Source organism: Motacilla alba, chromosome 2 (genome assembly GCF_015832195.1).
Source record: "Motacilla alba alba isolate MOTALB_02 chromosome 2, Motacilla_alba_V1.0_pri, whole genome shotgun sequence".
Taxonomy (NCBI): Eukaryota; Metazoa; Chordata; class Aves; order Passeriformes; family Motacillidae; genus Motacilla; species Motacilla alba.
In genome coordinates, this window is record NC_052017.1 from 92,384,123 (window position 1) to 92,410,380 (window position 26,258).

The window sequence follows — 26,258 nt, forward strand, 5'->3', positions numbered from 1 at the left end:
ACTTCTGTTGGCTGATGTAATGTCCAGTATTAAAAAAAAAGTCACAGAAGAGAAATTAAGAAGTCCTAAGGGTAGCAACAAATATATGCAAAATCCATATCTCTCTAGAGACATATATTGATAGTAAGTATGATTATACACTTTGGAAGGAACACTAAATTTGAAGAAAATACCTCACAGTCTCTGGGAAAATACAACTTTTCTTTTTTTCTAAGCATCAGAAAAGATGCTTAAAGGAAGAAACGCAAGGTCCATTCATTGCAATGTTCTTTCATTTCTATTCGCCTTTAACTGCTGTCTTCAGCCCGCCCAATATCCAAATTTAGAGCTTTCATACACACTCCTGAAGGCAACGGAGGCTGCAGCGAGTGGTCCACCGGCCGCGGGGAAGGCAGGCGGCGGCAGCCCGCTCCCTGCCCCATTCCAGGCAGGAAGGGTCAGAGGGATTTTGCAGATGTTCCGCCTTTGGACCAAACGGCCTGAGAGGCCAGATGCATCCAACGAAAAAACGGAAGAGCCGCACCGCCGCCTCTCCCAAAAAGGTACGGGGGCACCGGGGGCACCGGCGGCGCCGCATCCCGCGGGGCCGAGCCCGGGGGCTCCGAACCCCCGCACTGCCCGCGGGGTGGGGGCGGGCGGCGGCCGCGCAGCAGCACCGCCTCCGCGCCCTCCTCCGCCCCCGCCTCCCTCCTGCAGCTCCGCAAGGAAAAGCCGGCAGCGACTTCGCTCGCTGCCAGAGCGGCGGTGCGCGGCGGCGAGGCGAGTTGTCCTCGTTCCTCTTCATTTTTGATTTTTTTCTCCTAAATTTAATTTTAAAACTTTAATTTTATCCTTTTTTTTTTTTTTTAAAGAAATTATTATTCGCTGTTTATTAGTTTTCCAGCTGCGGGCGCTGCCGCCCGGGATGGGGCACCGCGGTGCCCGAGGAGCGCTGGGCGGCGGCGGGCGAGCGGCGTCCCGGAGCGGGCTGTGAGCCGCGGCAGCACCGCCGGCAGCAACAGGTACCCGGCCGGGCTCCCGGAGGGGTGCGGGGCCCGAGCCCGAGGGGGAAGGAAGGAAGGAAAGGGGCGCTGCCGAGCGGGGACGTGGCCGAACGCAGCTCCAGGGCTGCGGGGCTGCAGAGCCGCGCTCTCGCAGGAGCGGGTCCCGACCCCGCTCATCTGCCGGCGGCGGAAAGGTTTTGAAAAGGGCAAAGGTGCTCTTGTGGGGCCTCCCGGGCATGGTTTTAGGCTGTGATTGTGAAGAAAATCTTGAACTTGAGTGTTCGCTGAGGGACGTGAAAGTGGCTTAGTATTTTCTCACAGAGCGTGGAAGTGCTTAGCCCTGTTTCCATAAAAATGTCTCGGCGTTTCCTTAGGTATTGTCTTTCTATTTCCAGTGGGCTTTTATGGTATTACTGGTTAGAGGAGAGCTTAGAGCCTCTTAAGTTCCCTTTACAGTCCTCTGGCTCGTTCCCAAGGACTGATGCAAACCCATTACACACTGGCATTGCTCTTCAGTTTACCTTTGAATGCCCTGGTTACAAAAGGTCACCCTAATCCTGTGACTGGTCTTTCTATTGCTGTATTAGCCGAGCATTTTGCTGTCCCTCATTGAAAGTTTCAGAACGCTTTCTGGAAACTGTGTGCTTGTGGCCATGCTGCCTTTGCACCCTTTCATCTATCTCTCTGGGAAGAGCTGAGTGTATTCCCAGTGTAATTTCAGCATTCATTAATCTGGCCATGCATTCAGCCACGCTCATTTTAATTACCGTGTTTGAGCTGCTGTCACGCAGCTGGAGCCCGGGGCAGGGAACACGCTCCCAAACAGAAACAACATCTTCTCCAGTGGTTAATTAGGTTTCCCAAGTATCCCTCTCCTGCATAAACAAAAGCAGGAGCATACCCAAACAGAGAGCTCAAGGAAGGAGACAGGAGGAAGGTGTATTTCCTGAAAGATTCCTGTGCTGGTTGCCCAGCTGTCTTGAAGATCTTCACACAGTGGGAAGAGACAGAATGTGATGTGGTTTGTGTGGCCAGACTCAGAAAGGTATCCACTGGGATGGGTTCAGAGCCCTGCTTTATAACCATAATGGGCAAATGTGACAGATTGTTTAAATGAGTGTAGGTGGGTATATATGTTGCATGGTGGGAGTCTAAAGGAAGCAAAAGTTTATCTTTTTTTTTCCATAAATCCAGCATTTTTAAGCTAGTAAATGAAGATTACTTAAGATCACTTAAGATGGTGTCTGTGCTGCTTGCAAGTGCAGATAAGCACTTGTGCAAAGTGAACTTTGACAATCCCAGCATCCATAACCTGATGCTGGTTTAACTTTTTGCATCCAAGCAGCATTTCCTTGACAAAGTGTGGGCTTTGGGGGTTTTCTTTGTTTTGTTTTGTTTTTAAAAAGCAACATGTTGAATTTCTTTCCAGGATCCTGCATAAGAAACAGAGCACTTAGCTTTGTCATGTTGCTACTCCTCTCTAGAATGACAGTACAGTTATACCTTAGAGGATTTTCCTGCTGCAGAATTAAATATTTCTTAAATGCTTGGGAACATGTAAATGGAGAAGTGTATGGTTTGTGAAGGAACATCTGTAAGTGAAAAAGGTGCTTTTCTTCCCTTGTGCTTTCAAGGCACATGACCATTTTATTCACCTGTATCACAGAGCAAACACTTGGGCTAAGAGTGGTACAAAGCACAGCCTCAAAGCTCACAGTGGCATGCCTACGTGCCATGCAGGGTTACCTTTTGCTCTTTGGTATTTTTAAACCTGAACAGGCAGAAAGGTAACTTCCACACAAAGTGCACTGCTGGAAAAGGTCTGGGGAAGCCGCCTTGCTTTCCTGCTGGGAGAAGTGGGAGTGAGAGCTATAAGCAGCATTGGCTTTTTCCAAAAAAGGGATGGCTGGTTTGACACTTTTTTTTTTCCTGATGCTATACATGTGGCAGTGGCAAGCTGCTCCCAGACAACCCACTTAAGTGAGGTAGTTTTCATCAGGAAAGCTAGGCTGGGAGCAGCTGGGAGATAGACAGCTTGTGTCTGTGTCCATTCATCCTGCACAGAGCATCAGCTGAAAGCAGACTGGGAAGGAAGTGAGGACAGCAATGCCTGAACACACGCTCCTGGCATGGGCTTGTTAGAGAGGGCTGGGATGTGAATTAGTATCAAACTGGGGCCTGTCACATCACTTTGAAGCTGTGTGGTTCCTGGATGACTCTATTAACAAAATGGGAGGGGAAAAAATGGTTATTTTTTCACTTAGCAGGAGCTTGGAGGTCATTGTTTTGTTCACTCAGCTTACAGTGCCTGCTGGTTTTTTTGGAAGGGAGGTTGCTAAAGGAGTTTCTTAGTAAGAGATTTTCAAAATTAATCAGGAAGAATGCACACTGAATTTTTTTTTCCCTCTAGTGCTAGTTTTGCACTGATTGTTGCATTGACTCCAAGATGTGCTTGCCCCTTTAGGAGGCAGAGAGAAAGAGCTGGGCCCACTTGGAATTTAAAGTCAAATGTGAAGTCTTTTGAGAGCAGAAGCAGTTTTGCCCTGGGAGACTTTACAAACCATGGTGGCTGCACATTAAACACATCACAGAGTCAATGAGAAGTTAAGTTGCCAACATCTTTGTTTCCCATGCTGTCCTTCAGTTCAGTTACACCACGGCAAAGGCAGAAGGGCAGTCTGTGAGCAGGGGAGCCAGGCAGCTGGTGGAGGAATGGCAGGATGGGCTTTGCCAGCTCCCCATGAGAGAGCTGGAAGGAGGTTGGCAATAAAAGCCAGCCCTGGGTGTAATAAACTGGATCATATTATATCTCTCTGCCTAATGTCAGGAATGGCTTAGCTAAGGCTGGGCAGTCAGCTCAGTTTGAGCTCCGTGACTGTCCTTCCCTACATGTCCCAAATCAAAGCAGAAACTGCATTTTCTTGTCCACAGCTCTTCTGCAGCTTTATTTCTGCTTCTCAGTGCAAACACTGCTCGTGCCCTCACTTATCTGCGCCCACGTAGGCTGTGTGGCTGGCCTGGGGATGGTTTAATCCTGTCCTGTCTTTTCCCATAAAGCTGGTGCTCTGGCACCAGAAATACCTCCAGGTAGGTATTTCAAGGGGAAAGGAAGCAGTGGGTACCAGGAATTGCCATTATCCCCATTTGTCAGCCTAGGGACAGGCAACATTCAGCTCTTGTTTTACAGCAAGTGGGCACCAGTTTTATCTCAACCTTCACAGAATTGCAGAATGGCTTAGGTTGGAAGGGACCTTTAATGGCCATCTAGTCCAAGCCCCCTGCATTAAGCAGTGACATCTTCAACTAGATCAGGTTCCTCAGAGACCTGTCCAACCTGACCTTAAATGTTTTCAGAGGTGGGGCATCTACCACCTCTCTGAGCAATCTGTGCCAGTGTTTCGCCGCCCTAATTGTAAAAAATAATAATAAAAAAACCCTCATGTCCAGCCCTCTTATAGTTTAAAACCATTACCTCTTCTCCTATCATCCTATCACTACAATCTGCATCCAGGGGATTTGGACTAAATCCCTTGAATTTTTGCACTTCAGCTCTAGCTTTGAAGTGTTTTTGCTGCTGGGTCTGGTGCTGTTTGGAAGAAAAAAAATTCCACCTCCCCGGTCCCATGTAGGTTAATTAGGGAGCTGCAGTGGGGCTCCAGGAACCAAGCCATGATCAAAACCAACAACCACAGTACATGCTGCCCCCCAGGATTTGGGAGGTGTGGAGAAGGGCAGGTTCATGGTGTACTTGAAGTGCTTTTTGGTAGCCACAAGTACAGACCTTGCCTTATTCTTTGCATATGGGCTCTGCACCCAGTGGACTCAAGAAGTGAGTCCTTTAAGAATGACACAAGAAGTAACTGGCCTTTTTTTCCTAAAGTTATCTTTTTGTTGTGTACTTTTATGTTGCAAGGGTATCCTGTAATTTTTACTTCCCGACCAGCGCAAAAGAAATGATGGATTAGCACAGAAGTATGCGAGCATCTTTCTTCTTTTCAATGGGAGGAACAAATTGAAGCTGACAGTTCCCTGGAACCAGTGCAACACATGAAGTAGTCACAATAATACATTTTATCTTCCAGCCCTTTTAGTGCATCAGAAGCTCTCTGGTCTCTGATGCCCCCAGTAAGCTGACCTTGGCTGGCAGAGCCAACCATCTCATTACTGCTGTCCCACTGCTCAAAGCCTGCCCTCTGTTTTGGCCCTCAAACAGCCTGATTAGCTGCAGCAGCAGCTATTGCTTTCCAGGTTGTGCAGCCTGCTGGTAAGCCTTCAGTAACACCAGAACTGTTTCAAATAATTCCTTCTGTAATCAACCTTTTTTTTTTTTTTTAAATGAAAAAAACCTCATCTAGCTGCAACACCCAGAGATTTGTCATAGACGATTTTGTCCTGAAAAGCCTCCTCAGCAGGAAAACTCCTAGTCATCCATTAACTCCAAAAAGCAGTTGCAGCAGAGAAAATGTATCTGGTCAACACCAAGGTTCTGGTTTTAGCTCGTGGCTTTGCCTCTACAAAACACCAGTCTAGACCAACCCTATCTTATACTATTTATGCATTTGTATTTGAACTGACCAAAAGAAGGAACTAATTTTCAGTGAAATCTGTAGGAGACAGGCAAATAAGCATCTGTAAATAGTGGCAGGAGGTTAATATTTCAACAGACCATGCAAGGTTGAACACCAGAGCTTCCCTTCTCTTTCCCCAAATTAACATCTTGCTGTCTGACCGTCTTGCTGTCTTGATTTGTGCCTCAATGACGTGTCTATTTTCATTGTCAGATTTGTCTTGCATCTGCTAGAAGTCTGAATCTGAACAGAGGAATAAAATTTTGGCTTGTAGTGAATGTACCCCTTGAGCATGCCTTAGAAGCCTTGAGGATCAGGGCTTGTGCTTGGGGTTGAGATGGTGACACTGGTCTGTGATACTGCTGTAGGCAGGTAGGGCAGACAGTGTATCTCTATATTCAAAGTCTGATAGGCATTTTCTTGTTATATAACATGAAGGAAAATGTATCTTCCATAATTAGGCAGCTTAAACATCCTCTGTTAGTATTTAAATTTTAAATGTTTGGTTTAAGAACTTTTTAGCTGTGGTACAGTAGTAGTGGTGTATGTTACAGCTCTGAGACGTAATATCCTTGCGAGTGGTCTTTGGCCGGTGAGTCTCCTTGGATATGGACACACCTTTTTCTCTGGTAACCCCTGAAAGCATTGCTGGATCATGGCAGCAACCTGTGCACTTTCCCAACCACAGAGGCATGTCAGTGGGTGACAGTGCTGTTGCCAATGCTCAAGTAAGTGTGTAATGTGTTGCCCTGCATGACTGACTGCCCTTTCCTTGTCTCATTCAGTACATCCTCAAAACAGTGTTCTGTTAGTTCAAAGAAGGACTTGGGTTTTCACAAAGAGGTGCTGGTGGCATTGGAAGAGTTGGCTGTGAGGTGCTCTTTGATCCACGAGGCTTTTTCTTGAATTCAGTGTGACACTTGCAGGTCACATCTACTTAGATATACATAAAATCTTGTGTATAAGAAGAGATGTTTGCTAAAATAAACAAAGAAGAATGTTTAGTTTATTAGATGTTCAGATTAATAAAGCCAGGAGCTGAAATTGCTCACTGCGGTAAGTAATCTGTGCTACACAAAACCAAACCAAAGCTATATTAAAAATGCTAAGACTCAGCTGAAGCCAGAGAATAATCGGCTTAAAATCCTGCCTGCATAAACTAAGGTTTTGCTTTCTTTGAAATCAGAGGGAGATGTTGACATCATCTCCCCAGATGACAGCTGGACCATAAAGCCTTGTTCCATCATGCAGGTGCTGGACTGGAAGTGCTTTCAATACATTTGATTTCCATGCCCTATGCTGAAAACAGAAGTTCTCTGAATGTTAGATGGCTTTTCAGATGCAGGTATCCAGCAAAAGGTTGCTTTTTTTCCCCCATTCTCTCCTAGCTCTACCCTTAACAAGAAAATATTCTTCTTCCTAGTAGAGAAGGTGGCAGCAGGATCCAGTGTGGCAGCTCCCATCTTAAACAGAACCCTGTAGGGCTCCTCCAGGCACTGTATTTCTTGTGGGCATGCCATGCTGCCAGCAGCTGAGGAAGACAATTGCCTCCATTGGCAAAGGGGCAAAATAATTTTCCATCCTCATGAAAAGCCGTGATATCCCCCTTTTCCTATATCCTTAATGATGGTCTTTTAATATGACATGAATAGGAAAATGCAGAAATCAACAGAGAAGGAAAGAAGAAAGGAAGGGCAGCAGAGGACAAGCTACGGGGTTATTCCTAAAAGCTTGTCATTAGCCTGCAATGGCCCCAGTAGGTCTTTCTTTTAAATGGCATACTGTGGAATAGCAGGGATGTGCCAAGATACGCTGCCTTAATTTGTGTCATGAAAAGTTACACAAGATAATTACCTTGTAGTTCAGTGACAAAAAGCCCTGTCAGATCTTTTTGGTTCATGCTCAGTTTATCTGTAATGTCTCTGTGTCTAAAAAAACTCAAATGGTAACTAATCCTATAGCATAGCTGGAGCATGTGGCATTTTAAACTCAGGATTTGGGGTTTTTTAATGTCCACTACAAATTAAATTTACCAATTAACCCTGACTAGATCTACCTGCTGTAGATTTAAGGGTTTTTCAGGTTTGCATTTGCTTTGTCTGTGACAGTAAACTACAGGTATTAGCGAATGTTTTGGGCAGAAACAGCAGCAGGCACAGACCAGCCTGTATCTATGGCATTAAGCTCCCCTGCCTTTCAGAGGAGGAAAGTACATCAAGACTGCTTTGGGAATGATCATTGGTCCATGCTTCCCAAAATATGCACAGTAGTTGTGTAAGAAAGCCCTATGTGGCCCAAACCAGACCTGTGCAGTGACTGTTCAGCATAACCTCCTTTGCCCCAAGGAGCAGAAAGCTATTGCGGAGTCAAGAGGGAACAGCTTTTCTGTGCTGAGAAACTCAGAGTTGTAGACTGGTTTGTGTTGGAAGGGACCTTTAAGGGCCATCTAGTTCCTTCCAGTCCTGCCCCTATCATGAGCACCTTGCAGTAGACCAGGTTTGTTCAAAGTACGGTCCAAGTCAACCTCAAATGTTTCCAGGAATGGAGCATCTGCAGCAGCTCTGTTGTAGATGTTCCAGTGCTTCAACACCCTCATTGTAAATAATTTCTTCCTTGTATCTAGTCTAAACCTACCCTCTCTTAGTTATAAAAGATTGCCCCTTGTCCTGTTACTACAGGGCCTGCTGAGAAGTTTGATCCCGTCTTTCTTGCAAGCCCCCTTCAAGTTTGCCAGCTGAACAAGCCCAACTCTCTCAGACGGTCTTTGTAGGAGAGGTGCTCCATCCCTCTGATCATCTCTGTGGCCCTCCTCAGGACTCACTCCAGCATGTCCACGTCTTTCCTGTGCTGAGGGCCCCAGACATGGATGCAGTACTTGACCTGGGGTCTCGCCAGAGCAGAGGGGCAGTGTCCCTCACCCTGCTGCCCATGTTGCTTTTGATGCAGCACAGAATATTGCTGGCTTTCTGGGCTCCAGCTGCACATTGTTGAGTCATCTTGGTAAGTGTTGAAATGAAATGTGGTTTCAGAAAGTGGTGGCAAGGAGAGAAGGTCTGCCTAAAACTCTAGATGTTTTTTTCAAGTGGTTCCTGTAAACACTTGTGTGTCTATAAAGCTGTTCTGCTCTTTTTGTGGATACCTGATATAAGATAATTGTGTGGGACAGGTTAGGATAGCTGTGTCTTCTGGCAGTTGCACATAGCAATTACCTTTTCTGTTTTGCTCAGCTGCCCTATTGGTCATCAGACCTTTTTTTCCAGCACCAGTGTCACTAACACGAGCTTTTCCCAAGAGGGACCCTAGCACAGACCCTTACCCCTTTATGCTCTTTCAGATGCTTCTTACAAATCCTTTCATTATCTTGACCAGAGAAAATGGTGGTGTTTTGGGAGAAGTTTAGGCTGTTTCATGGTATTAGATAGGTACTCTTATATCCTGTGCCTTCAAGAGGTTTTTAAAGCATAAAATACTGTAGCCAAGAGAATAATAAACTCTGCCATAACTTTAAATAAAATTTCTTAAAGTCATGTATGTAAGAAGGCTGAAGTTTTGAATTTGAAAATGAGCTGAAGCCAAGAGACAAGTGAGTTGCATCAGAGCAGACTGCCGTTCTTAGTTGTGCATGGACAGTGTTCAGCTATTTGATGTACTGGAAGAGAGCTTCAGACAGATTCTATAGCCAAATGTAAATGAAGTAACACAGGACTTTTATGGCAATGCTCTTCAAGTGGCCACACTTGTAAGGTGTCAAAAAGATTAAATAAATCCATTTCTGCAATGCTCATGTCTAGGAGAAGAACATCCAGCTTTAAAAATCTTCATCCTATGACATGTAACGGTGTATCTTCAACAGGATTTCAGTGAGCAGTGTGGCATTACGACACTCCTGGAAATAGAACGATCATATAAACATCCACAGAGTTTTAAGTCACCTTAATCCCATGTATTTAAAGAGGAGCAGCAAAGGGTTTGTATCTCATTAGTGGCTGAAAGGATTTGACAACAATGATGTTTTACTTTCCTTTCAGGGATGAAAAGCCTATAGTACTTGTTTAATTTAGCTCACTCATGCTTATATTAGAGCGTACCTGAAGTGGATACTGAGAACAGCTAGTTTGTCTGTCTTGGCTGAGGGAAAACAATCTCTAGAGCAGCCCACTGGCTACGCAAACCATCCTGCATGTGTTTACTTGATGCATTTACTTTCCTGCAGATGCAAGGAAATGGTATCCTCAGCTTGCTGTCCTTGCCCGTGCTGCTACCATCTGCATTAAATGAGGGTTGTAAAGCAGTAAAAATATTGGTGCAACGTAATTAAAGAAATCAGCATTCTCAAGGACAATTTCGCTAGCCATTGCTTTTTTCTCCTGTCATGGAGAAGATTTTTATATTCATTCCTTGCACAGTCTGAGAAAGTGAAGCCACTCTGTGCTGCTTACACTTGACATGCAAATTTAGGTCACTGCTCAGATTCATCATGGATTTTGCCAAACGACTCCCACTGGAGCTGCATCTATTGACATCAGGGCTGTCTTTCCCCACTTACGCTCAGATGTTACTCCTGGGCTTGTTACTCCAGATGTTACTGTTAGTCAGCAAGGGTCAAGGGAGACCACCTGCAGCACTCATGGGTTCCTAGGCCTCCCCTAATGCTAATGCTTGCCAAAACGGGCAATAAGTTGGTCACTTTCTGTGCTCTGAGCTAAGAAATTAAAATTCTGCCCAACATCTGTGGTCAACCAGGCATATGCTAAGAGGTAGAGAAGTGGCCAGGCTGCTCCTGGCTGGAGGAGTTCCCACAACCTGTTTTGCATCCTGCTAGTCTTACTACTGCTCACAAGATCGCTCCTCATAGTTTATCTCCTGATGCAGGGATAGATAACAGAGCTGCCCAAAGTCTTGCGCCTTTATGACTGCAGTGCTGCCAGAATGACAGCGTGGTTAATTGTGTGCTCAAGCCGCTGCTGAACCGCTTGTTAGGGCTTTTGTGCAAGGTGGATTTAAAGAATGAGAGGATCATTCTCAATTGGGTTTCAGAAGTGCTTTTTCTTTAGATTATTTGCTAGCACGTGAACAGCAGTGGGACTTCCTTTTTAATTAAATCTTACATTGACATAAAGAATTATCAGTGATGAGTAGAATTTGAGTTGACTTCTAATCAAAGATAATTCTGCATACTAGGGTGGGTTTGAGATGAATGAATGTCAAATGTAATTAGATGGTCAGATTCTGATCCCTCAACCACACTCATAAGTACAAGATGAAATTTTGCTTATTTATGCTAATGCCAGCTGAATATTATTGCCCTATGTCTCTAAAGCTGTAGGGAGAAAGATTAGGGAGGGCTCCATGTGGGCTCCTGTGCATGCTCACCCCAGCCACCAGTGTGAAATAAATGTTGGAAGTGAAAAAAAAAAGGAGGTCAGCTGCCACAAACCCATCTGTTGTGTGCGGAGCCATTTAGGATCAAATTTATTTTCCTTGGGTTTATTACAGTGAAATAACTCATTTGCATTTCCCTCTCCTTAGGTTTTCAACTATACCAAGGGGAAGGTGCAGTGTAGGTCTTCCTCTGAATGGGGGTTAAGCAGAGGCTCCCTGGCAACAAAAACAGAGAAATGGGGGCATTGCACTGAGAGCTCTGGTGAAGGAGTAGCTGCAAAAAGGGGAGGAAGAAGGCTAACTGTGGTATGAGACCAAAAGGGTGCTGCTTTCACCTTAGCCACTGCCAATCCTTATTTCTGTGTTCTAGTGAGGTGATGAGAATTAGAGCCAAAGGCATGTTTTACGATAAAAATAAAATGAAATGCAAAGTCCTCACACTGACTTTGGTACCTAGATTGGTGTGAGAGATGACTTACTGAATATATGGAGCTATATTGCAGTGGGAGCATCAGCTATCAGGTTCTATGCATTTACATCCATACCTACTTTACCATTTTGCTCTTGACTTAGACTGTTAGCTTTTTTTCTTACTGTTATTATTGCTTTTTATGCAACAAAAAGGTTCATGTACATCATCTAGTTTGGGTAGGAGGAGCAAAAAAACAACATGGGCTCTTCCAGATAGACAATTTGTATTTCTGGTCAGGGTGTCTAGTGATGAGCTAGCAAATACTTAGTGTTTAAACTGAAAATACCCTTACATGAAACATTTAAAATGTTCTTACAAAAATGAGACTATAAAGTACAAGTCATGCTATTAATCTTTTTCCTAAGGCTTGATATTTGAATCAAAAGCTGAAATTTGGTACTAAAATACTACATTTTCATTTATTAAAAACAGGTAATGGCACCTTGTGCTTACTCGCGGGGATTTCTGCATGAAAAAGTAAAGCTCCCAGCTGTGGGAACTATAAAAGATGCATCAGTTGCATAAACATTTCTTTGTGCATTGTAAGAACAGAATCCACCCGAATTGAAGGTATTGAAATACAGCTAATACAAGAACCATTGTGGGTGTCCCTGATGGACATAAAGTCATCAGTGACAAGTGTGCTCAAGCCTTCAGACAGATCCTGCTGGATAATCAGTGCCGGGGATGTCCATGGTGAGGGAAGAGAGCAGGATGAGCTGCAATGGGCTCACCTAAGATTCTTGTTGCCGCAAGAGGCGGGGCAGAAGTTTCCCTTCCTGTGCTGTGGCTGCCAGTGGCTTTGATGCCCACCCAAGCGTGTCCCATGTGCTCCCACATGTCTTGTTTGGAGGAGGGGGCTCCATCTCAGCTGCAGCTCCTTCTCTGTGCAGCACTGCTCTTCAGCTGTGTGGGTAAGCCCACGTGGCTCGTTCTGTATGCTAAAATTAACGTGTGGAGCTCACGGGTGTGCTCGCCTTTCACCGGCTGATGCAGGCTTGGGACGTGTGCTTGTCAGTGTAGCCATATGCTACTATTTAGGAATATCTCTAAGCCTTGGACTTGGGTGGAACAAATGCACATGATTTTATTCTGGCAACCAAGAACAGTTCTTCAGATGGAGATCACATGTCTGTACTGTTCTAGCAAATGCTGCCCTGCACAAGGGAGGAGCAGCCCAATCACTGGGAGCATAAAATGTGCCATGAAGGTTGTAATTTGTATCATCAAGTGACCGACAGAAGACACCTTTCTACAGGTGCTTCCAGGAGACCCCCCCACCCCACAGAAATCTTCCTGACACATACAGAAATTATGAGCCAGCTCACTCATGTGTTAGAGTTTTTGTACTGAAAGTGTAAAAACTCTTGTGCAAGAACTGAATTTCTTGTGAAAGTTTTTATAATGCTCCTGAGCACTCTTACCCACATAGCACTGTCAAATTTTTATATTAAAAACCCAAAAGGATGTCTGTTTCTCATCCAAGATACATACCTCTGTATCTTCTGGGAGCCTAGGGTACATGGAAATCATAAATTCCAGGTGGTTATTTGGGCTACTGGCCATGCTGGCCTTGTATTGCCTAAGTAATTCAGCTAAATCAGAAGGAAGAAGTTGGAAAATAAATATTAAAAATTACTAGACTTAGGCCACAAAAGCAAGCAGCATGAATTGATGGTGCACTGAATGAGCTTGATACTGAGCTGAGCATATGTAAGTTTAGAATTTCATTTTGCTCTTTGTGCTTATGAGTGCAAAGCAGAAAGAATTGGCTGTTTTGGAGGACGACATGACTACTCGGGCATAACAGTTCCTTCCCTTATTGTGGTTGTCTTTTGGAGAGATGCATGATCCTAAATGTCATCTCATTGCATTCAAAAGTTTTTCTTCTTTGTAGGCCAGCCAGCCCAATAAGCAGAATATAGACCTTGGCATAGATGAGAGAGGAAAATGTTTTTTTCTTTCATTAGTCACAAAGCTATTGGCTCATTAGTCAGACATACCCCAGGTTTGCAGGTAAGATATGTTCCTAGCACACCAAACAGAATTGGTTGACCTTTGTAGCCATCCACTCACATTAGTTAGTGAACCCCCTCAGCTCACCTTAACCTAGTTGATTTTTAACAGGCAGCCTGCAGACCATCATAGATCAACATACAGACCATCTCACTGCAAGGATTACCTCTCCTTAGATGCAGAATGGACCTTGAACCACATGTCACACAAGAAAATAATATAGGAAGAAAGGATAATCAAGGATGCATTCAGTCGCTCAGTCCTGTCCCACATTCCCATTTGATCAGCGATTATACATAATCCCAAAGTGTCCTTGAAGCCTCAGCTGCAGACAGCTCCCTTACACCTTACAGCAAATTCTAGACCTGGAGCCATAACAGGTAGCTGCTACATGGAGAGAGCAGGAGAAATCAAGGGCACCATCACCACTGTATATTGCAGCTTTACATGGTTGTTGGTACATGTCTAGCAAAACCAACTTCCCCTCGTCATGCGGTGAGCAAAAAATACCATCTCCAAACTGGTCATGGGGAAGAAGCAAAGAAAAAAAGGCTGTGCAAAAGTTGGACTAGATTTAGCAAATATGTTTCAGCCTGAATTTCCCCTCTTAGCTTGAATCAAATGCTGTTTATCAAATATTTTGGCACTGTGGGAGGTAGAGGTCTATGCTGAGGGTGATGAAGAGAGGGCAGCCCTGTGGAAGTGATTGTCCCTTCCCCACTCATTAGCTCAGGCTCAGCTGTTTCCCCATTTCCAGACTGAAAGAAGAGCTGAGAGAGGGGACTTTTATTTCCCTGAGGACAGGGACATCATCAATTATCTGCCATTCTGTGCTGCAAGCTGTCAGCGAATACGGCAGAGGAGCACTGATAGGATTTCACCTTATCCCTTGACTCACTGATGGGCTCATCATTCAACTGCTGTGCACTTAGTATGGGCAGTACTAATTATATTAATTATACTTCTACACAGGGCTTATATTAGAGGTAAGGAGACTGGTGTCCTTTTAAAATGAAACATCGCTGGTTCATTAACTATATAGATTTAAAAGTGTAAGTGTAGTCATTATATCCACTGCTGAAGTGGATCTCTCAAATCACAGAAGCATTTAATATAATTTTAGATGTGCAACTTGCATTATATTGAGAGCAAAATTTATACTGCATGTAGAAGACAGTAAGCATTATATCACATAACTGCTAAATGTAGACTGAGAAACTTGATCACTCCCTTGGCACAGCACCAGAATGCCCTTAGCGGTGTTCAGCTGTGGGGATACCCGTCAGGTCAGTAAGAGATCTGGGTGAGTCCTCATGTGCTGAGCCTTACTGAAATTATACTAGCAACTGCACCCAGGCATCTCATCAGAATACAGCTGTATTATTAAATTCAGAGGTAGGTTAATGTAGTTGATAGCAGAGAGACCTGTGAATGGTTTAAGAGGCAGAAAAAGAAACGCCTCTCAACAGAGGGTATCACAACAACATGACTGATACTCATCACTCCAAGTGTATTTGCGAGATGGATATCATTAATAATCCATCGGTGCAGTGCCCATATGCAGCCATTGTCTCTGGGAATCTGGGCCAAGGGGCTGATGCAGAGTCTGCAGTTTTCTGAGGTTGGTTGGAAGTGTCTGAGATGTCATATTATGAATATTAGTTTAAATCTTAAGAACAGATGGTGTTGGTACAATAGAGTCAACCTTTAAACCCGACCAATGGAAAATAACCGAACAGAACTGGGAGATTTCACCAGTTCCTACTGCCTCCTTTTATCTCAGTTTTCTTCTGTACAGAAATTAAACATACATTATTCACCAAGATTATATATAATATATAGGGAGAGGCCACAAGCCTATCTGGGCTCTGAGTTCTGACCATTTTGTGCAAAAGCAAAGCAAAAGTAGCTCCAGGCAGGTCTTCAATTTGCATTTCAATTGCACTTCTTGCACATTTTTTCTAGTATCTTGGGGATAGTCTTAGCTACTAAAGCCTTTCAAAGCCATCTGAGTGCTTGAGCAAAATAAAGAAAATAAATAAGTACATTCCTTTTCCAAGATTATTTATTTTTTAAGTTTGCCCAAAGGAAAAGAATATCAAAACAGTTCCAGTGTTTCTGCACAGTCAGATTCAGACACTAAGATTCTTTTCAGAGTGAAAGCCATTAGTGTTCTGATCATATTAATAGAGAAGAGACATCATGCAGAAGATGCTAGCATTTTCACAACAGTTCTGAATCTAAAGGCCTTTTCGTAGCCAGTGTGACTGTGATTAGCACCCAACTTCCAGTTTTGTTTTATCTATCTTATGTTTTTAGGAATGGTTGATGTTTATGCTGCTAAGTCTCCTCTGACTGCCAGTGTTGTTTAGCTCCTCCTAGGTCTCCAGATATTGTCAGGGTGTGTTAATCATCCTCTCAAGCCATGCAAGTACTGAACACTTGCAAGGGATTTTCTTTCTGCCCCTTGGCACTCTAGACCAGATTTTTAATGCAAATCCTAGTATGGGAGCATGCAGATTGCAGCCCAATTGTCTAAAGGTTATTTGCAAACCCAAAGGGAACTTGCAGTGCAGACCCCAGAGTACTGTGGTCAAGTGGTTTCCACTGTGTCTCACAGAAGGTGGCTCTCTGTGGAGTTTGAACTGTTAGGCATAAGCTGGCACAGGGAAAACTGTACCATTTATAGGGATATATGAGGTTTGACCCTGGAAGCTGCAAAATGCCTTCTGGCAAGTGCTGTGCCAGGTATCAGCAAGTCTGAGCACAGCTCAGCCCTGCAGAGGTGTGCAGAGAGCCTTATGCATGTAGGGGTGAGTACAGAGCCAAATTTGGGCTCTCATTGACCAAAGACTCAAGTACCTCCAGCTGTGGCTGGAGCATGTTTATCCCTGTGTGAGTTAGCCAAAGTGCATCCTCCTCACTGTGGTATCTTCTGAGTTTGTGAGCAGCAGCTGCTCCAGAGCCTCCCTGCTCCTCCATGCTCTCCTATCCGTGGGTTTCTGCCAACACAGGTGCTCATGGTCCTGGTCTGCCTGAGGGCAACTTCTGTGTCCCAGGGGTTTATCCTTGCTGTGGTTAAACTCTCTGAGCCCTGAGCTGAGTGGGCTGCATCTGGGCTAGGCAGGGACACAAATGGTGAAGTACCATTACCTGCTGACCACAGAGGAGGAGAAAACTGTCTTTAACTTCACCCCGTGTGGTATCTCTGAAGCTGTTCAGTCAGAGGGACAGCCCTCACTTCCAAAACAGGAAGATGTACTCTGGTTGGGTTGTGCAATAGAGAAAATGTCTCATTAGCAGTAGTGCTGGCCGTGCTGGGACTGGAAGAAGTGTTTCTGGCCGAGTTCTTGCAGAAATATTCCTGACAAAGCTGCTCCTTGGGCAATACAGTCTCCTCCAAAGAGAAAAAAGTAGTTTGCCATGGCACCTACTGCCACTCCAAAGAGTATTTGCCCAGTTTAATGCTCCAAATTAAATATAACTGAGCAGTGCACAGTGTTTCCCCACATATTTGCGTTCTGCAGTGAATGTTTGCCATGCAAGCACCACGTAGCTCTGGTGCTTATCATTAATAAATATGTTCAGTAGTGAAGGCTCACAGTAGATCTCCAGCTTTCACAAATGGCTGTTTTATTGGGCACTCACAATCATTCCTGACCTGTGGGGATGAGAGGGCGGTTTAGACTTGCTGTCACCCCCTCAGCCCTGTAGGTCAGAATTTCACAGAACATCAGCTCCACTGCCTGCAGGCAGCTCCAGCCCCTGCCATACCATCCTGCTTCATTACCAAGCTCATCCCTCAGCCCGGCTACTGGAGTGAAATGAGCTGAGACTATGGGGCAGGCTGGGTCCAGCTTTTAAAATAGATGGAAAAGAACTGCTAAAACCCCTCTTTTTCATTTTCTGTCGGGTTATTTTTAAGCTGGCCTAGTTTTTCAGTCCGTTTCACAGCACAGTGGTGTCAGCTGAGCTGACATCCCAGGAAGGATGGAGGTGGTGAGAGGATGGGTCCTGCAGGATGGGGGAGCCGTGTCTGGCAGCACCCGCTGACCAGCTCCCTCTTCTCCAGCATCCCTGTTTTCCTCCTGCTCCCTGCCCTGCTGCCTGGCCTGTGTTGGCCATGGTGCTCCCCACAAATTGGTGGGGCCATTCCTCCTTCCAGAGCAGCACAAAACCAAGCCAGCAGAAAAATCAATTTAATTGTCTGCTGAGGGCAGAGACAAAAAAAGAGTGGATTAAGGAGAAAAGGAAGATAAAGGCGTCCCCCTTTTCCCTTGTGGCAGCAGATAGAGCTGCTGTGAACCATAGCACTTCTCTGCTATTTATTAGTGGATGGATTGAAATCATCCTAGTTTAGTGCAGATGCCAAGCTGGGCATTGGAAATGAGCACACAGAGGGCAAGGGCTTCCTCCCTGCTGAGCCCCCCCCAGACACATGAAATGCAGAGCATACAGTGCCTGGAGCTTGTTTACTCCTCTCTTCACAGTGGAGAGCATCCCTCTCATCAGGGCATGTCACGGCTGCACACACAACCACTGCATCTTCCTTCTCAGCAGCCCCTGGGCTGAGCAGCCATGGGAGCAAGGATCAAAGGGGAGCTGCAGGGCGTTCATGATGTATCAATCCTTTTTAAAATTATTATTATGTATAATCACACTTTGCAGTGATGGTGAGCACCTCCTAAAAGCTCTGCACACTGCCATAATTCCCAGGACAGAATGGGTGTGAAGCATGCCAGGCATGGCAGAAATTAGGGATGGCATTGGGATTATCACATTGAAGTATCTGGTTTCTAGTCCCACATCCAGACCCTCTTTGTCTCTCTGGTACATTTTTTGTAGACCCTGGGCTGAAAGTCAGAAGTTCAAATTGTTTTGGTCTTGAGTGGAGATGATTTGGAAATGCAAACAGATTTGTGCCCTGGCTTGCAGCCCCTCATGGGGTTCAGGTACCCCTTAATGTCATGGATGGACACCAGGTTGTCTGGCCTCACTGCCTGTCTTTTACTGTAATTCCACCCTCACTGACATGCTTTCTGTTGTTTTTCAGGAATATCTCCAAGGCTCCCTGACATCATGTCAATAGGATCACATTCATTCTCCCCAGGAGGTCCTAATGGGATTATTAGAAGTCAGTCCTTCGCTGGCTTCAGCGGGCTTCAGGAAAGACGGTCCAGGCAAGTGCCCTTGCTCTCTAAGGGGAATTTCAAAATCAGGCTGTAAGGGAGTCCTGGGCTTTAGGGGATGTCCTGGGCTTTAGGGGAAGAGGGAAAGGAGGTGAGAGAGAACTTCTTTCTCTCTGACTCTCTGCCAAATAAAATGTCCTAGGCTAAAATGTCTCTATATATTTTTTGTATAACTAAGCTGTTACCCTCTGCCTGTTTGCCTTTCCCCCATTAACGCAGGGCTTCCTCATATGCCTCAGAGCTGTGAGAGAATTTCAGAGAACAAATTTAACTTATGCTGTGATCTTTTCACATGTGAAATGTGCAGGAACACTGCACATGATACACTTGCCATCACCTCCCGTTTAAGACCACTGCTGCCTAAAAGACAGTTTTCTCATTGCTCCACCACTACGAATCCAAAACAAACCTGTTTCCCTGAGCTTTCTGTGCATTGCCCCTTAGCTACACAGGACTTAGGGCTTGCAGTCAGGCATGCCCAAGCCATGCAGTCCTGGATGCTCCCAGAGGCTACTTTACAATTGATTTAAACTTGTGTAGTCTCCCAGTGCCAGACCGCTATCTCCCAGTTACCAGTGGAGGAGTAACAGCAGGCAAAGGGGCTCCCATTGTCACCCCAAATGATGGTTGTTAGATGCTGACCCACCCACCAGCAAAGTCCCCAGAGAGACACCTGTATGCAGCACAGCTGTCCTCACTTTGCCATACTCAAGACCAGTGGTGTGATGCTGTTCTCCAGAAACTCTCTTAATCAAATACCAATCTTCCTTAGGACCCACAGGCTTTACACCGGAGATTATCTGGGCTCCCCTTTCTGTTTAGCACCTGGATGTAGCTCAGCTCTCTCATGGACTCTCTAATGTGAGTTAGGACAGGCATAGTTAAGACAGAGAAATGTCTTATGAGCCTCAGACTCGGCCTTGCATTTCCAGACGAGCACTTATGTCTTGGGAAGCACATAACCCAGGCTGCTCAGATTCTTAACCCATAAAGAAATGCAGACCTTTAACTGGCAGGCACAGAAGCAGATTCATTTTTTGCTACCAGAGATCATATCAGAAGATTTCTTCAAGCTACACTCCTTTGAGATTTCTATGATTTATAGGGATTTCTTCTTCTTTGATGTTCACTTTGCAGGTGTAACTCCTTTATTGAAAATTCCTCAGCGCTCAAGAAGCCCCAAGCAAAGGTGAAGAAAATGCATAATTTGGGCCATAAGAACAGCACCACGCCCAAAGAACCCCAGCCTAAAAGGATGGAAGAGGTCTACCGAGCCCTGAAGAGTGGCCTGGAGTAAGAGCTTTTATCCTACTGGTTGACTGAAGCTTTCTGTGACATTTTAGAGCCTAGAGAAACAAAAACAGGGATCCTTCCTCATAAGAGAGGAACATACACCTCTTGAAGTCTGGATTGTGACACTTAGTATCTAAAATATTTGTATGGGAAACAGGAATACAGGAGGCAGAATCCCATTTCCATTCACATTTTGAGAAAAGTTCCCAAAGTCTGGGATTTCAACATCAGATTTTTTTTTCCTTCTGAGTTTCCTAGAGACGTATCAAAGGCTTGTATTGCCTTTCAGATAACATCCCAGATGATAACAGGGCTTTAATCAGCCAGATACAGGCATAGCGACTGGAAGGCACCAGCCCATAAACTAAGCAGCAGATTAGCTTACTTGAAACTGGTTTTTCAGTGTAAAGAGAACACCGAGCTCTTACACAGTTAAATAAGTGGGCTCCTATTTATTCCCTAAAAGGCAGCAGGGAGCTGCTTTTAGGACAGATCAACGCAAATGAGTTTTTCGTCTGTAAACACATCCAGTGAGGAAAGCCATTTGTCAGGCAGATTTTCTTTTGGGATGGTCATCAGCCAGCTTGGTATGTGCTGCAGAGCTCATGCATCGTTCTCTGGTTTGTGTTTGCAGTGAGTATCTGGAAGTTCACCAGACAGAGCTGGATAAGCTGACTACTCAGTTAAAAGACATGAAAAGAAACTCACGCCTGGTACGTGCCATGCTTTTTCATCGTGTGGCCTTCATGAGGTGCTGGAGCAGCCAAGGGATGGGTGTGGGATACAGGGAATTTGCACTGATGCTCTTCTTCCCGTCTAGCCATTGTCTTGTTTGTGATTTCTGTTAGTGTCAAATACTACTTTCTCATGGTGCTGTTGTGTTGCAAAATTAATCGGTTTTGTGTTCTCTGTTGCAGGGAGTCCTGTACGATTTAGATAAGGTATGATAATCCCAACAACACTCATTTTGCAAGGAAGCATTAATATCCCTTCAGTGTACTTGGGAACCTTTCTCAGAGGGATCTGCTAGCCATGCCAACACCTGCATTTTCAAAGGAAGAAGTTCCACTCCCTCCTTTTCCCAGGGGCTCTGGTATTGCCCACTAATGCAGTATCAAACACAGTGTGCTCACTGATCTGGTGTCAAACGTACCCCACCAACCCTTTTTCTGGGGTTTGCCAGGTCAGACTGGCTCTTGGATGGGCACAGACAGAGACACAGACCCCTTCCAGGCAAGGAAGGAAGGAAGCAGAGGAGGGTCTTCCTTTTTCTGTCAGCTGACAGCCATTGAATCTATTCCCTTGTGCAAATTCTCTTAGCCAGGTCCAGTCAGATGGGGGCTGATAGCAGCGCACCAGGCGGCTAGGGGTGATCCAGGTCAAGCCCAGTTCATTCCTTCTTCTGCCAGTTCTGAAGAAAGAAAAATTGAAAATACATTTGTCCTGCAGGAAAATTTGGGTGAAAGAAATCTTTCAAAAAGATTTCCTGAAAAATCTGACTTTTTTCAGTCAAAATGCCAAGCTTGAGTTTATTCTCAAAACCAGCTTGCTAAGGAAGACAATGGATCTTGAAATGCAAAACCTGATCAATATTAATATGGGATTTCAAAGTTCTGAAAACATTATTTTTTAACCTAAAAAAAGTTCTGCTTTCTTTGGTTTTTTTTCTGTTTTGGTGTTTTTGGGTTTTTTTTTATTTTTAATAATTAATAAATTATTTTTTAATAATTAGAAAAACCTAGAGAAATCCCATCAAATAAAAACTCTTATTTACATTAGGTAAAGGAGTCCATTGTCAGCAGCAGCTTAACAGTAATGGGGTGGGACAACTGATTCTGGATTCATGGTCATGGAAATCCTGTGTGTTTTAAGGAGAAGTATCTTGGATCCATGGGGACTAGCAGAGCTAGTGTGCCAGTGGCTTACTGATTTATTTAAAGGTGCCTCACCTCTGCCTTTTCCTTTCTTTCAGCAAATCAAAGCAGTTGAGAGATACATGAGAAGGCTGGAGTTCCACATTAGCAAGGTAATGAGCTCTCTCCTATCATCTTTCTTCTGCATCTGTTCCTATATTATTAAGGAAACAAACCCTTGGCCTCCTGTGCTACCTCTTTGTGCTGGGGAAGCCGCTCCCAGATTGGCTGTTTTTTCCATGGTAGGCTGGTGGTCAGAGCCAAAGAAAGGGTTTCCACACAGACCCCAAGGTCCAGCCATGCCCCAAGACACTCCCACATGTTTTTAGGTACAGAGAGAACATTGGGTTGGAGACTTGCTGGGGAAAATCTATCTCACAGCATGCTTATTGTCAGACTTTAGGTAGGAGAGTTGCATCTGAAAGCAATTTAATTCAGCAGTTATCTCTAGCACACACAGCAGCTCGTTTGGATTTATTCCTGGATTTCATTGCTAATTCTTTTGCTGTGTGGTTTGGGGCCCATATCCACTTGAATGCATCGGTGAGAATATTGTGGAGGTACTTGTGATCTGCACTAATATGTTTTAGACCTGGATGAAATCCAGGGCCTGTATTCTCTTACTTATAAACATATCTGCTAGTGATTAGTTGCTGTTTTGAGCCTGACAAAGAAATGAATTATTTTTGACAGATGAAATGTCTTTTGAGAGTCATTTAAAAAGCATTTGTGCAGCTTCAAGTCCTCTAATTATGACAACCTATCCAAACCTTTTAATTTCAGTCCTCTCTTACTCTTGGAGCTGGAAATAAAAATATAAATCATGAGGTGGTAGACTGAGATTTTGTTCCCCAAGCCACCTACTCCCTTGCTGGCAACATGAATGGCAAAAATTAGTACTTGAAGAACATTTCCATTCAAATCCTTCCCACTTCAGCCTGCTCAGAGCTAATGGTTTCTGGGTTTATAATAAGAGTGAAAAGCACCCAATGCGAGAGGTAGCGCTGGTCAGTGTTACGCAGGCTTGCCAACTACATGAGTTCACTCTCTGTAACCCATGGCAACACAGACAAAAGGAACCGAGTGTGTGGCATTAAAGCCCACAGGCTTGGGCAGGTGGAGAAACATCTTTGTTGCTAATGATAGAAAAAGTTTTTTCAGCAGTATTTAATCAGGTACAGAGATACCCTCTGTCTTTTACCTGCCACTGCTCTGTAAAGGAAGAAAAGCAAGGAAAATGGCGTGCACCACAGCAGATCCCACACACCTGGGGACCAAATGAGCATGTCCTAGCCACACTCACATGGACAGGAGCAGGATATCAATCCCAGACCACGGCTCCACTCCAATGTCACAAGTAAATACCAAGTGACAGCTCTTTATAGTAGCTGTCTTGAGCTTGCTGATTTGTAAGAGAAAGGGGAGTGAGTATGAGTGTGGAAAGCTTTTTTTGTGACTTCAAAATTGTAAAATGCTACATGTGTCTTCATTAACTTATGCTGAACTCTTTCACTTTGCAAAGCATTCCCTGTCTTGGGTAGGATGCCCTCAGGTCAGAGGCTTCAGCCACCAGTTATCCAAGATAGCCTTGTAAAAATTGACCCAAGGCTTTGAAGCCATCAGGAAGACAAGTCCCATTCCAAACAGATTAGCAACAGCACTTTTTGTTAGAGGTTAAGCAGGCTTGGAAAATGGGGTTTGAAACATGCCTGGATTGTCACATCAGGCTCATCTCTAATGCAGCTCACAGAGTCACAGACTGATGAAGCCAAGGTACTGGATGCTTTCATAGAGAGAAATTCTGCCATGAAAATCCATGGCTGAGCAGGTGCACTGTGGGACACAGAGTGACCTCTTGATTTCCAAGATAACAATGGAAAGAGTTATTTTAGGTAAAACCCAAATATCATCCTGTTTTAAGAGGGATGTTAGAAGCAGAAAGAAGAGACAGCTTCTTCCATTCCTGTCCTTCTCCTCACCCTGATAATCAGGTTAGAAAACCCACATCTTCTGTATCTGACAGATTTAGTTTATAAAGGTATAAACCACTATATATAGCTGGTGTATATATGTACATGTATTACTCAGTTCGAGTAAATGTGTGTTCAGTACAGGGATTAGAGGGAAACGGGAAACCAAAACATGAGGTGTGTAAATCCATTGCTTCTCTGAAGCTAGATCCAGGTGACTTCAAACTGTGTGTGACTATGTTCTGCAAAACTTCAGAGCATTCACAATATGTTGGGTCCCTAAGTTATGTTAAGGGAGCATAAGAAAATGACTAGATGTAAGTGTCTGGGGGGGTTGAAGTTCAAAATACTTTTTAAACTTGACATCAGCTGTTTGTGAACCCTTTACTTGTGCTGGTTCCTAGTATGACTCCCAGTTGCTGGAGGATGGATGGTAAGAGTTCAAAATATCGCTCCCAGCTTCCATTACTACCTTTTGCAACAGCCCTGATCTGTGGCTGATATTAGGGAACCAAAGCCACTGCTGATCCTGCTATTTGTGCCATTTGCCACTTCCAGTTGCATTTGGCAGTGTGGGCATTGCGGTTGCCTTTTAAAGAGCTCTTCCAGAGTGAGATGTTTGAGAAGCTGGCTGCATTCCTGCCTCACTGGTACGATGGGGAGAGCATGAGTAGCAGTGCTTAGAGGCATGCAGGGCATGCAGGTGAATTGCTGTCATCTACTGTTTCTCTATTGAGATTTTTACAGTGGAAGTTACTTTCATCTTGTGTTTGTTTTCCAGAGACTATAACACTATCACAGCTTCATTTCCTCAGCCCCTCCATTGGATATAATGGTTTGGCTGAGTTTTCTTTTAATGCAAATTACCTCATTGTGTTGGCTTTACTTTGCTGGGGTTTCTGGGTTTTTTTTTTCAGTACACTTTCCTTGTTCCCACTAGGTGGATGAGCTTTATGAAGCCTATTGCATCCAAAGACGTCTCTGTGATGGTGCCAGCAAAATGAAGCAAGCTTTTGCAATGTCTCCTGCCAGCAAAGCAGCTCGAGAGAGTTTGACTGAAATCAACAGGAGCTACAAGGAGTACACAGAGGTACATCCTCATCAGTTCAGTGTTTTCACTCTCACACTATTTGAAAGCCATGGGAACTTTGCCACTAATTTCAGGAAGAGTTTCATCCAGATAGAAGAAATAAAAGAAAACTCGTTAAAGAAGAATTAGTATTTGTTTTTCTTCAGGTGAATACCTGATGACTGACTAAGACAGGTTACATGAGCCCAAAGAGTTGAAGTAACAGTTTAGACTCCATGGGAGCAGGATTATACCTAGGAACTGCAGCACAAAAGCAGAAGCATAAATCTGCCCCAAACCTACTTAAACTCCAACTACCTTCATCCCACCTGCACATGTAGGGATGGCAGCTTGACTGGAAATGATGTGCCTACAGATATATGCTGCATCCTGTGTTTTGTACTTACTGTGATCAAAATCTATTTTATTAAACAGGCAGGAGATGATGAACAAATCTAATAGTGTTGCAGACTTCCCGGCACACAAGCTGTGACAGCCTTCCAAAACCTGAAGGAAGAACTGGAGAGGGTCTAATACCCAGTCTCTTACAGCCTTCTTTACTAATGTAGTCCATGTTTCTTGAGAGATTAAGTCATGCTGGGAGCCTCTTTGGCATAGAGCTGCTGCTGTTGGCACAAGTCCTGGCTGGAGAGGACCAGAACAGTGAGCAGGTTACACTCCAAGGGCCAAAGCTTCCCTTTTGCCATCATGAGGATTAGCAGGCAGCAGCAGAGAAGCACAGGGTTGCAGTGTCAAAAAAAAGCAGGCATAACTGCCATTTTTTAGGGCCAGCCCTAGCTAAACAAGAAGGATTGCTCTGAGATTGATTTTATTGCAAAATATCTTGAATCTATCTTTACAAACAGACCTTTAAAAAAAAAATCCCAAAGAAGTTTTGTCTGCCCTCACTGTTTTCTTTTCCAACTCAGAACATGTGTACCATAGAAGCAGAGCTGGAAAACCTATTGGGGGAGTTTTGCATCAAGATGAAAGGTAAGTGCCTTTTCACCTTTCCCTTCTTTCTCAGAAACAGTAGCAGTTGCTGCACACATTGGTGAGGAAATTGAGACGTGCTGTGTGACATGCATTTATGACAGGTGGGGCTTCCCACCCATTGCTGAGCCTTCAAACCCCCAATTCACACCCCTGCCCACTGGAAAGGATTACAGAAACAGGAACACCAGTGCTTACAGACTTTCTGAGGTTCTGCTTTTTGTTTTCTAGACTAATTACCTCCCACAAAGACTCCTCCCAACAGCCAAAGCAATTCAGTTTTGAAGACTGCTGTAATTTTTGCCTCTATTTTCAGTAATTCTTTGAGAAGGTGACTGGGAAATTATCTGAATTTCCATGGAGCTGAACTTGAAATTTAAAATAGCTTCTTTATTTGACATCAGCTATTT

At 44.4% G+C, this 26,258-nt stretch overlaps 1 protein-coding gene across 1 annotated transcript in view; it reads left to right on the forward strand.

Moving 5' to 3' along the window:
* The first annotated feature begins 204 nt into the window (after nt 1-204).
* RIPOR2 (RHO family interacting cell polarization regulator 2) overlaps nt 205-26,258 on the forward strand; it is a 52,128-nt gene continuing 26,074 nt past the window's right edge. The window contains exons 1-8 of the mRNA XM_038126703.1: nt 205-542; nt 18,475-18,601; nt 19,748-19,903; nt 20,538-20,616; nt 20,821-20,844; nt 21,876-21,929; nt 24,727-24,876; nt 25,785-25,848. Of these exons, the coding sequence (XP_037982631.1) occupies nt 227-542; nt 18,475-18,601; nt 19,748-19,903; nt 20,538-20,616; nt 20,821-20,844; nt 21,876-21,929; nt 24,727-24,876; nt 25,785-25,848 (970 nt within the window). The 5' untranslated portion in view covers nt 205-226. The remainder of the gene's footprint in view (nt 543-18,474; nt 18,602-19,747; nt 19,904-20,537; nt 20,617-20,820; nt 20,845-21,875; nt 21,930-24,726; nt 24,877-25,784; nt 25,849-26,258) is intronic.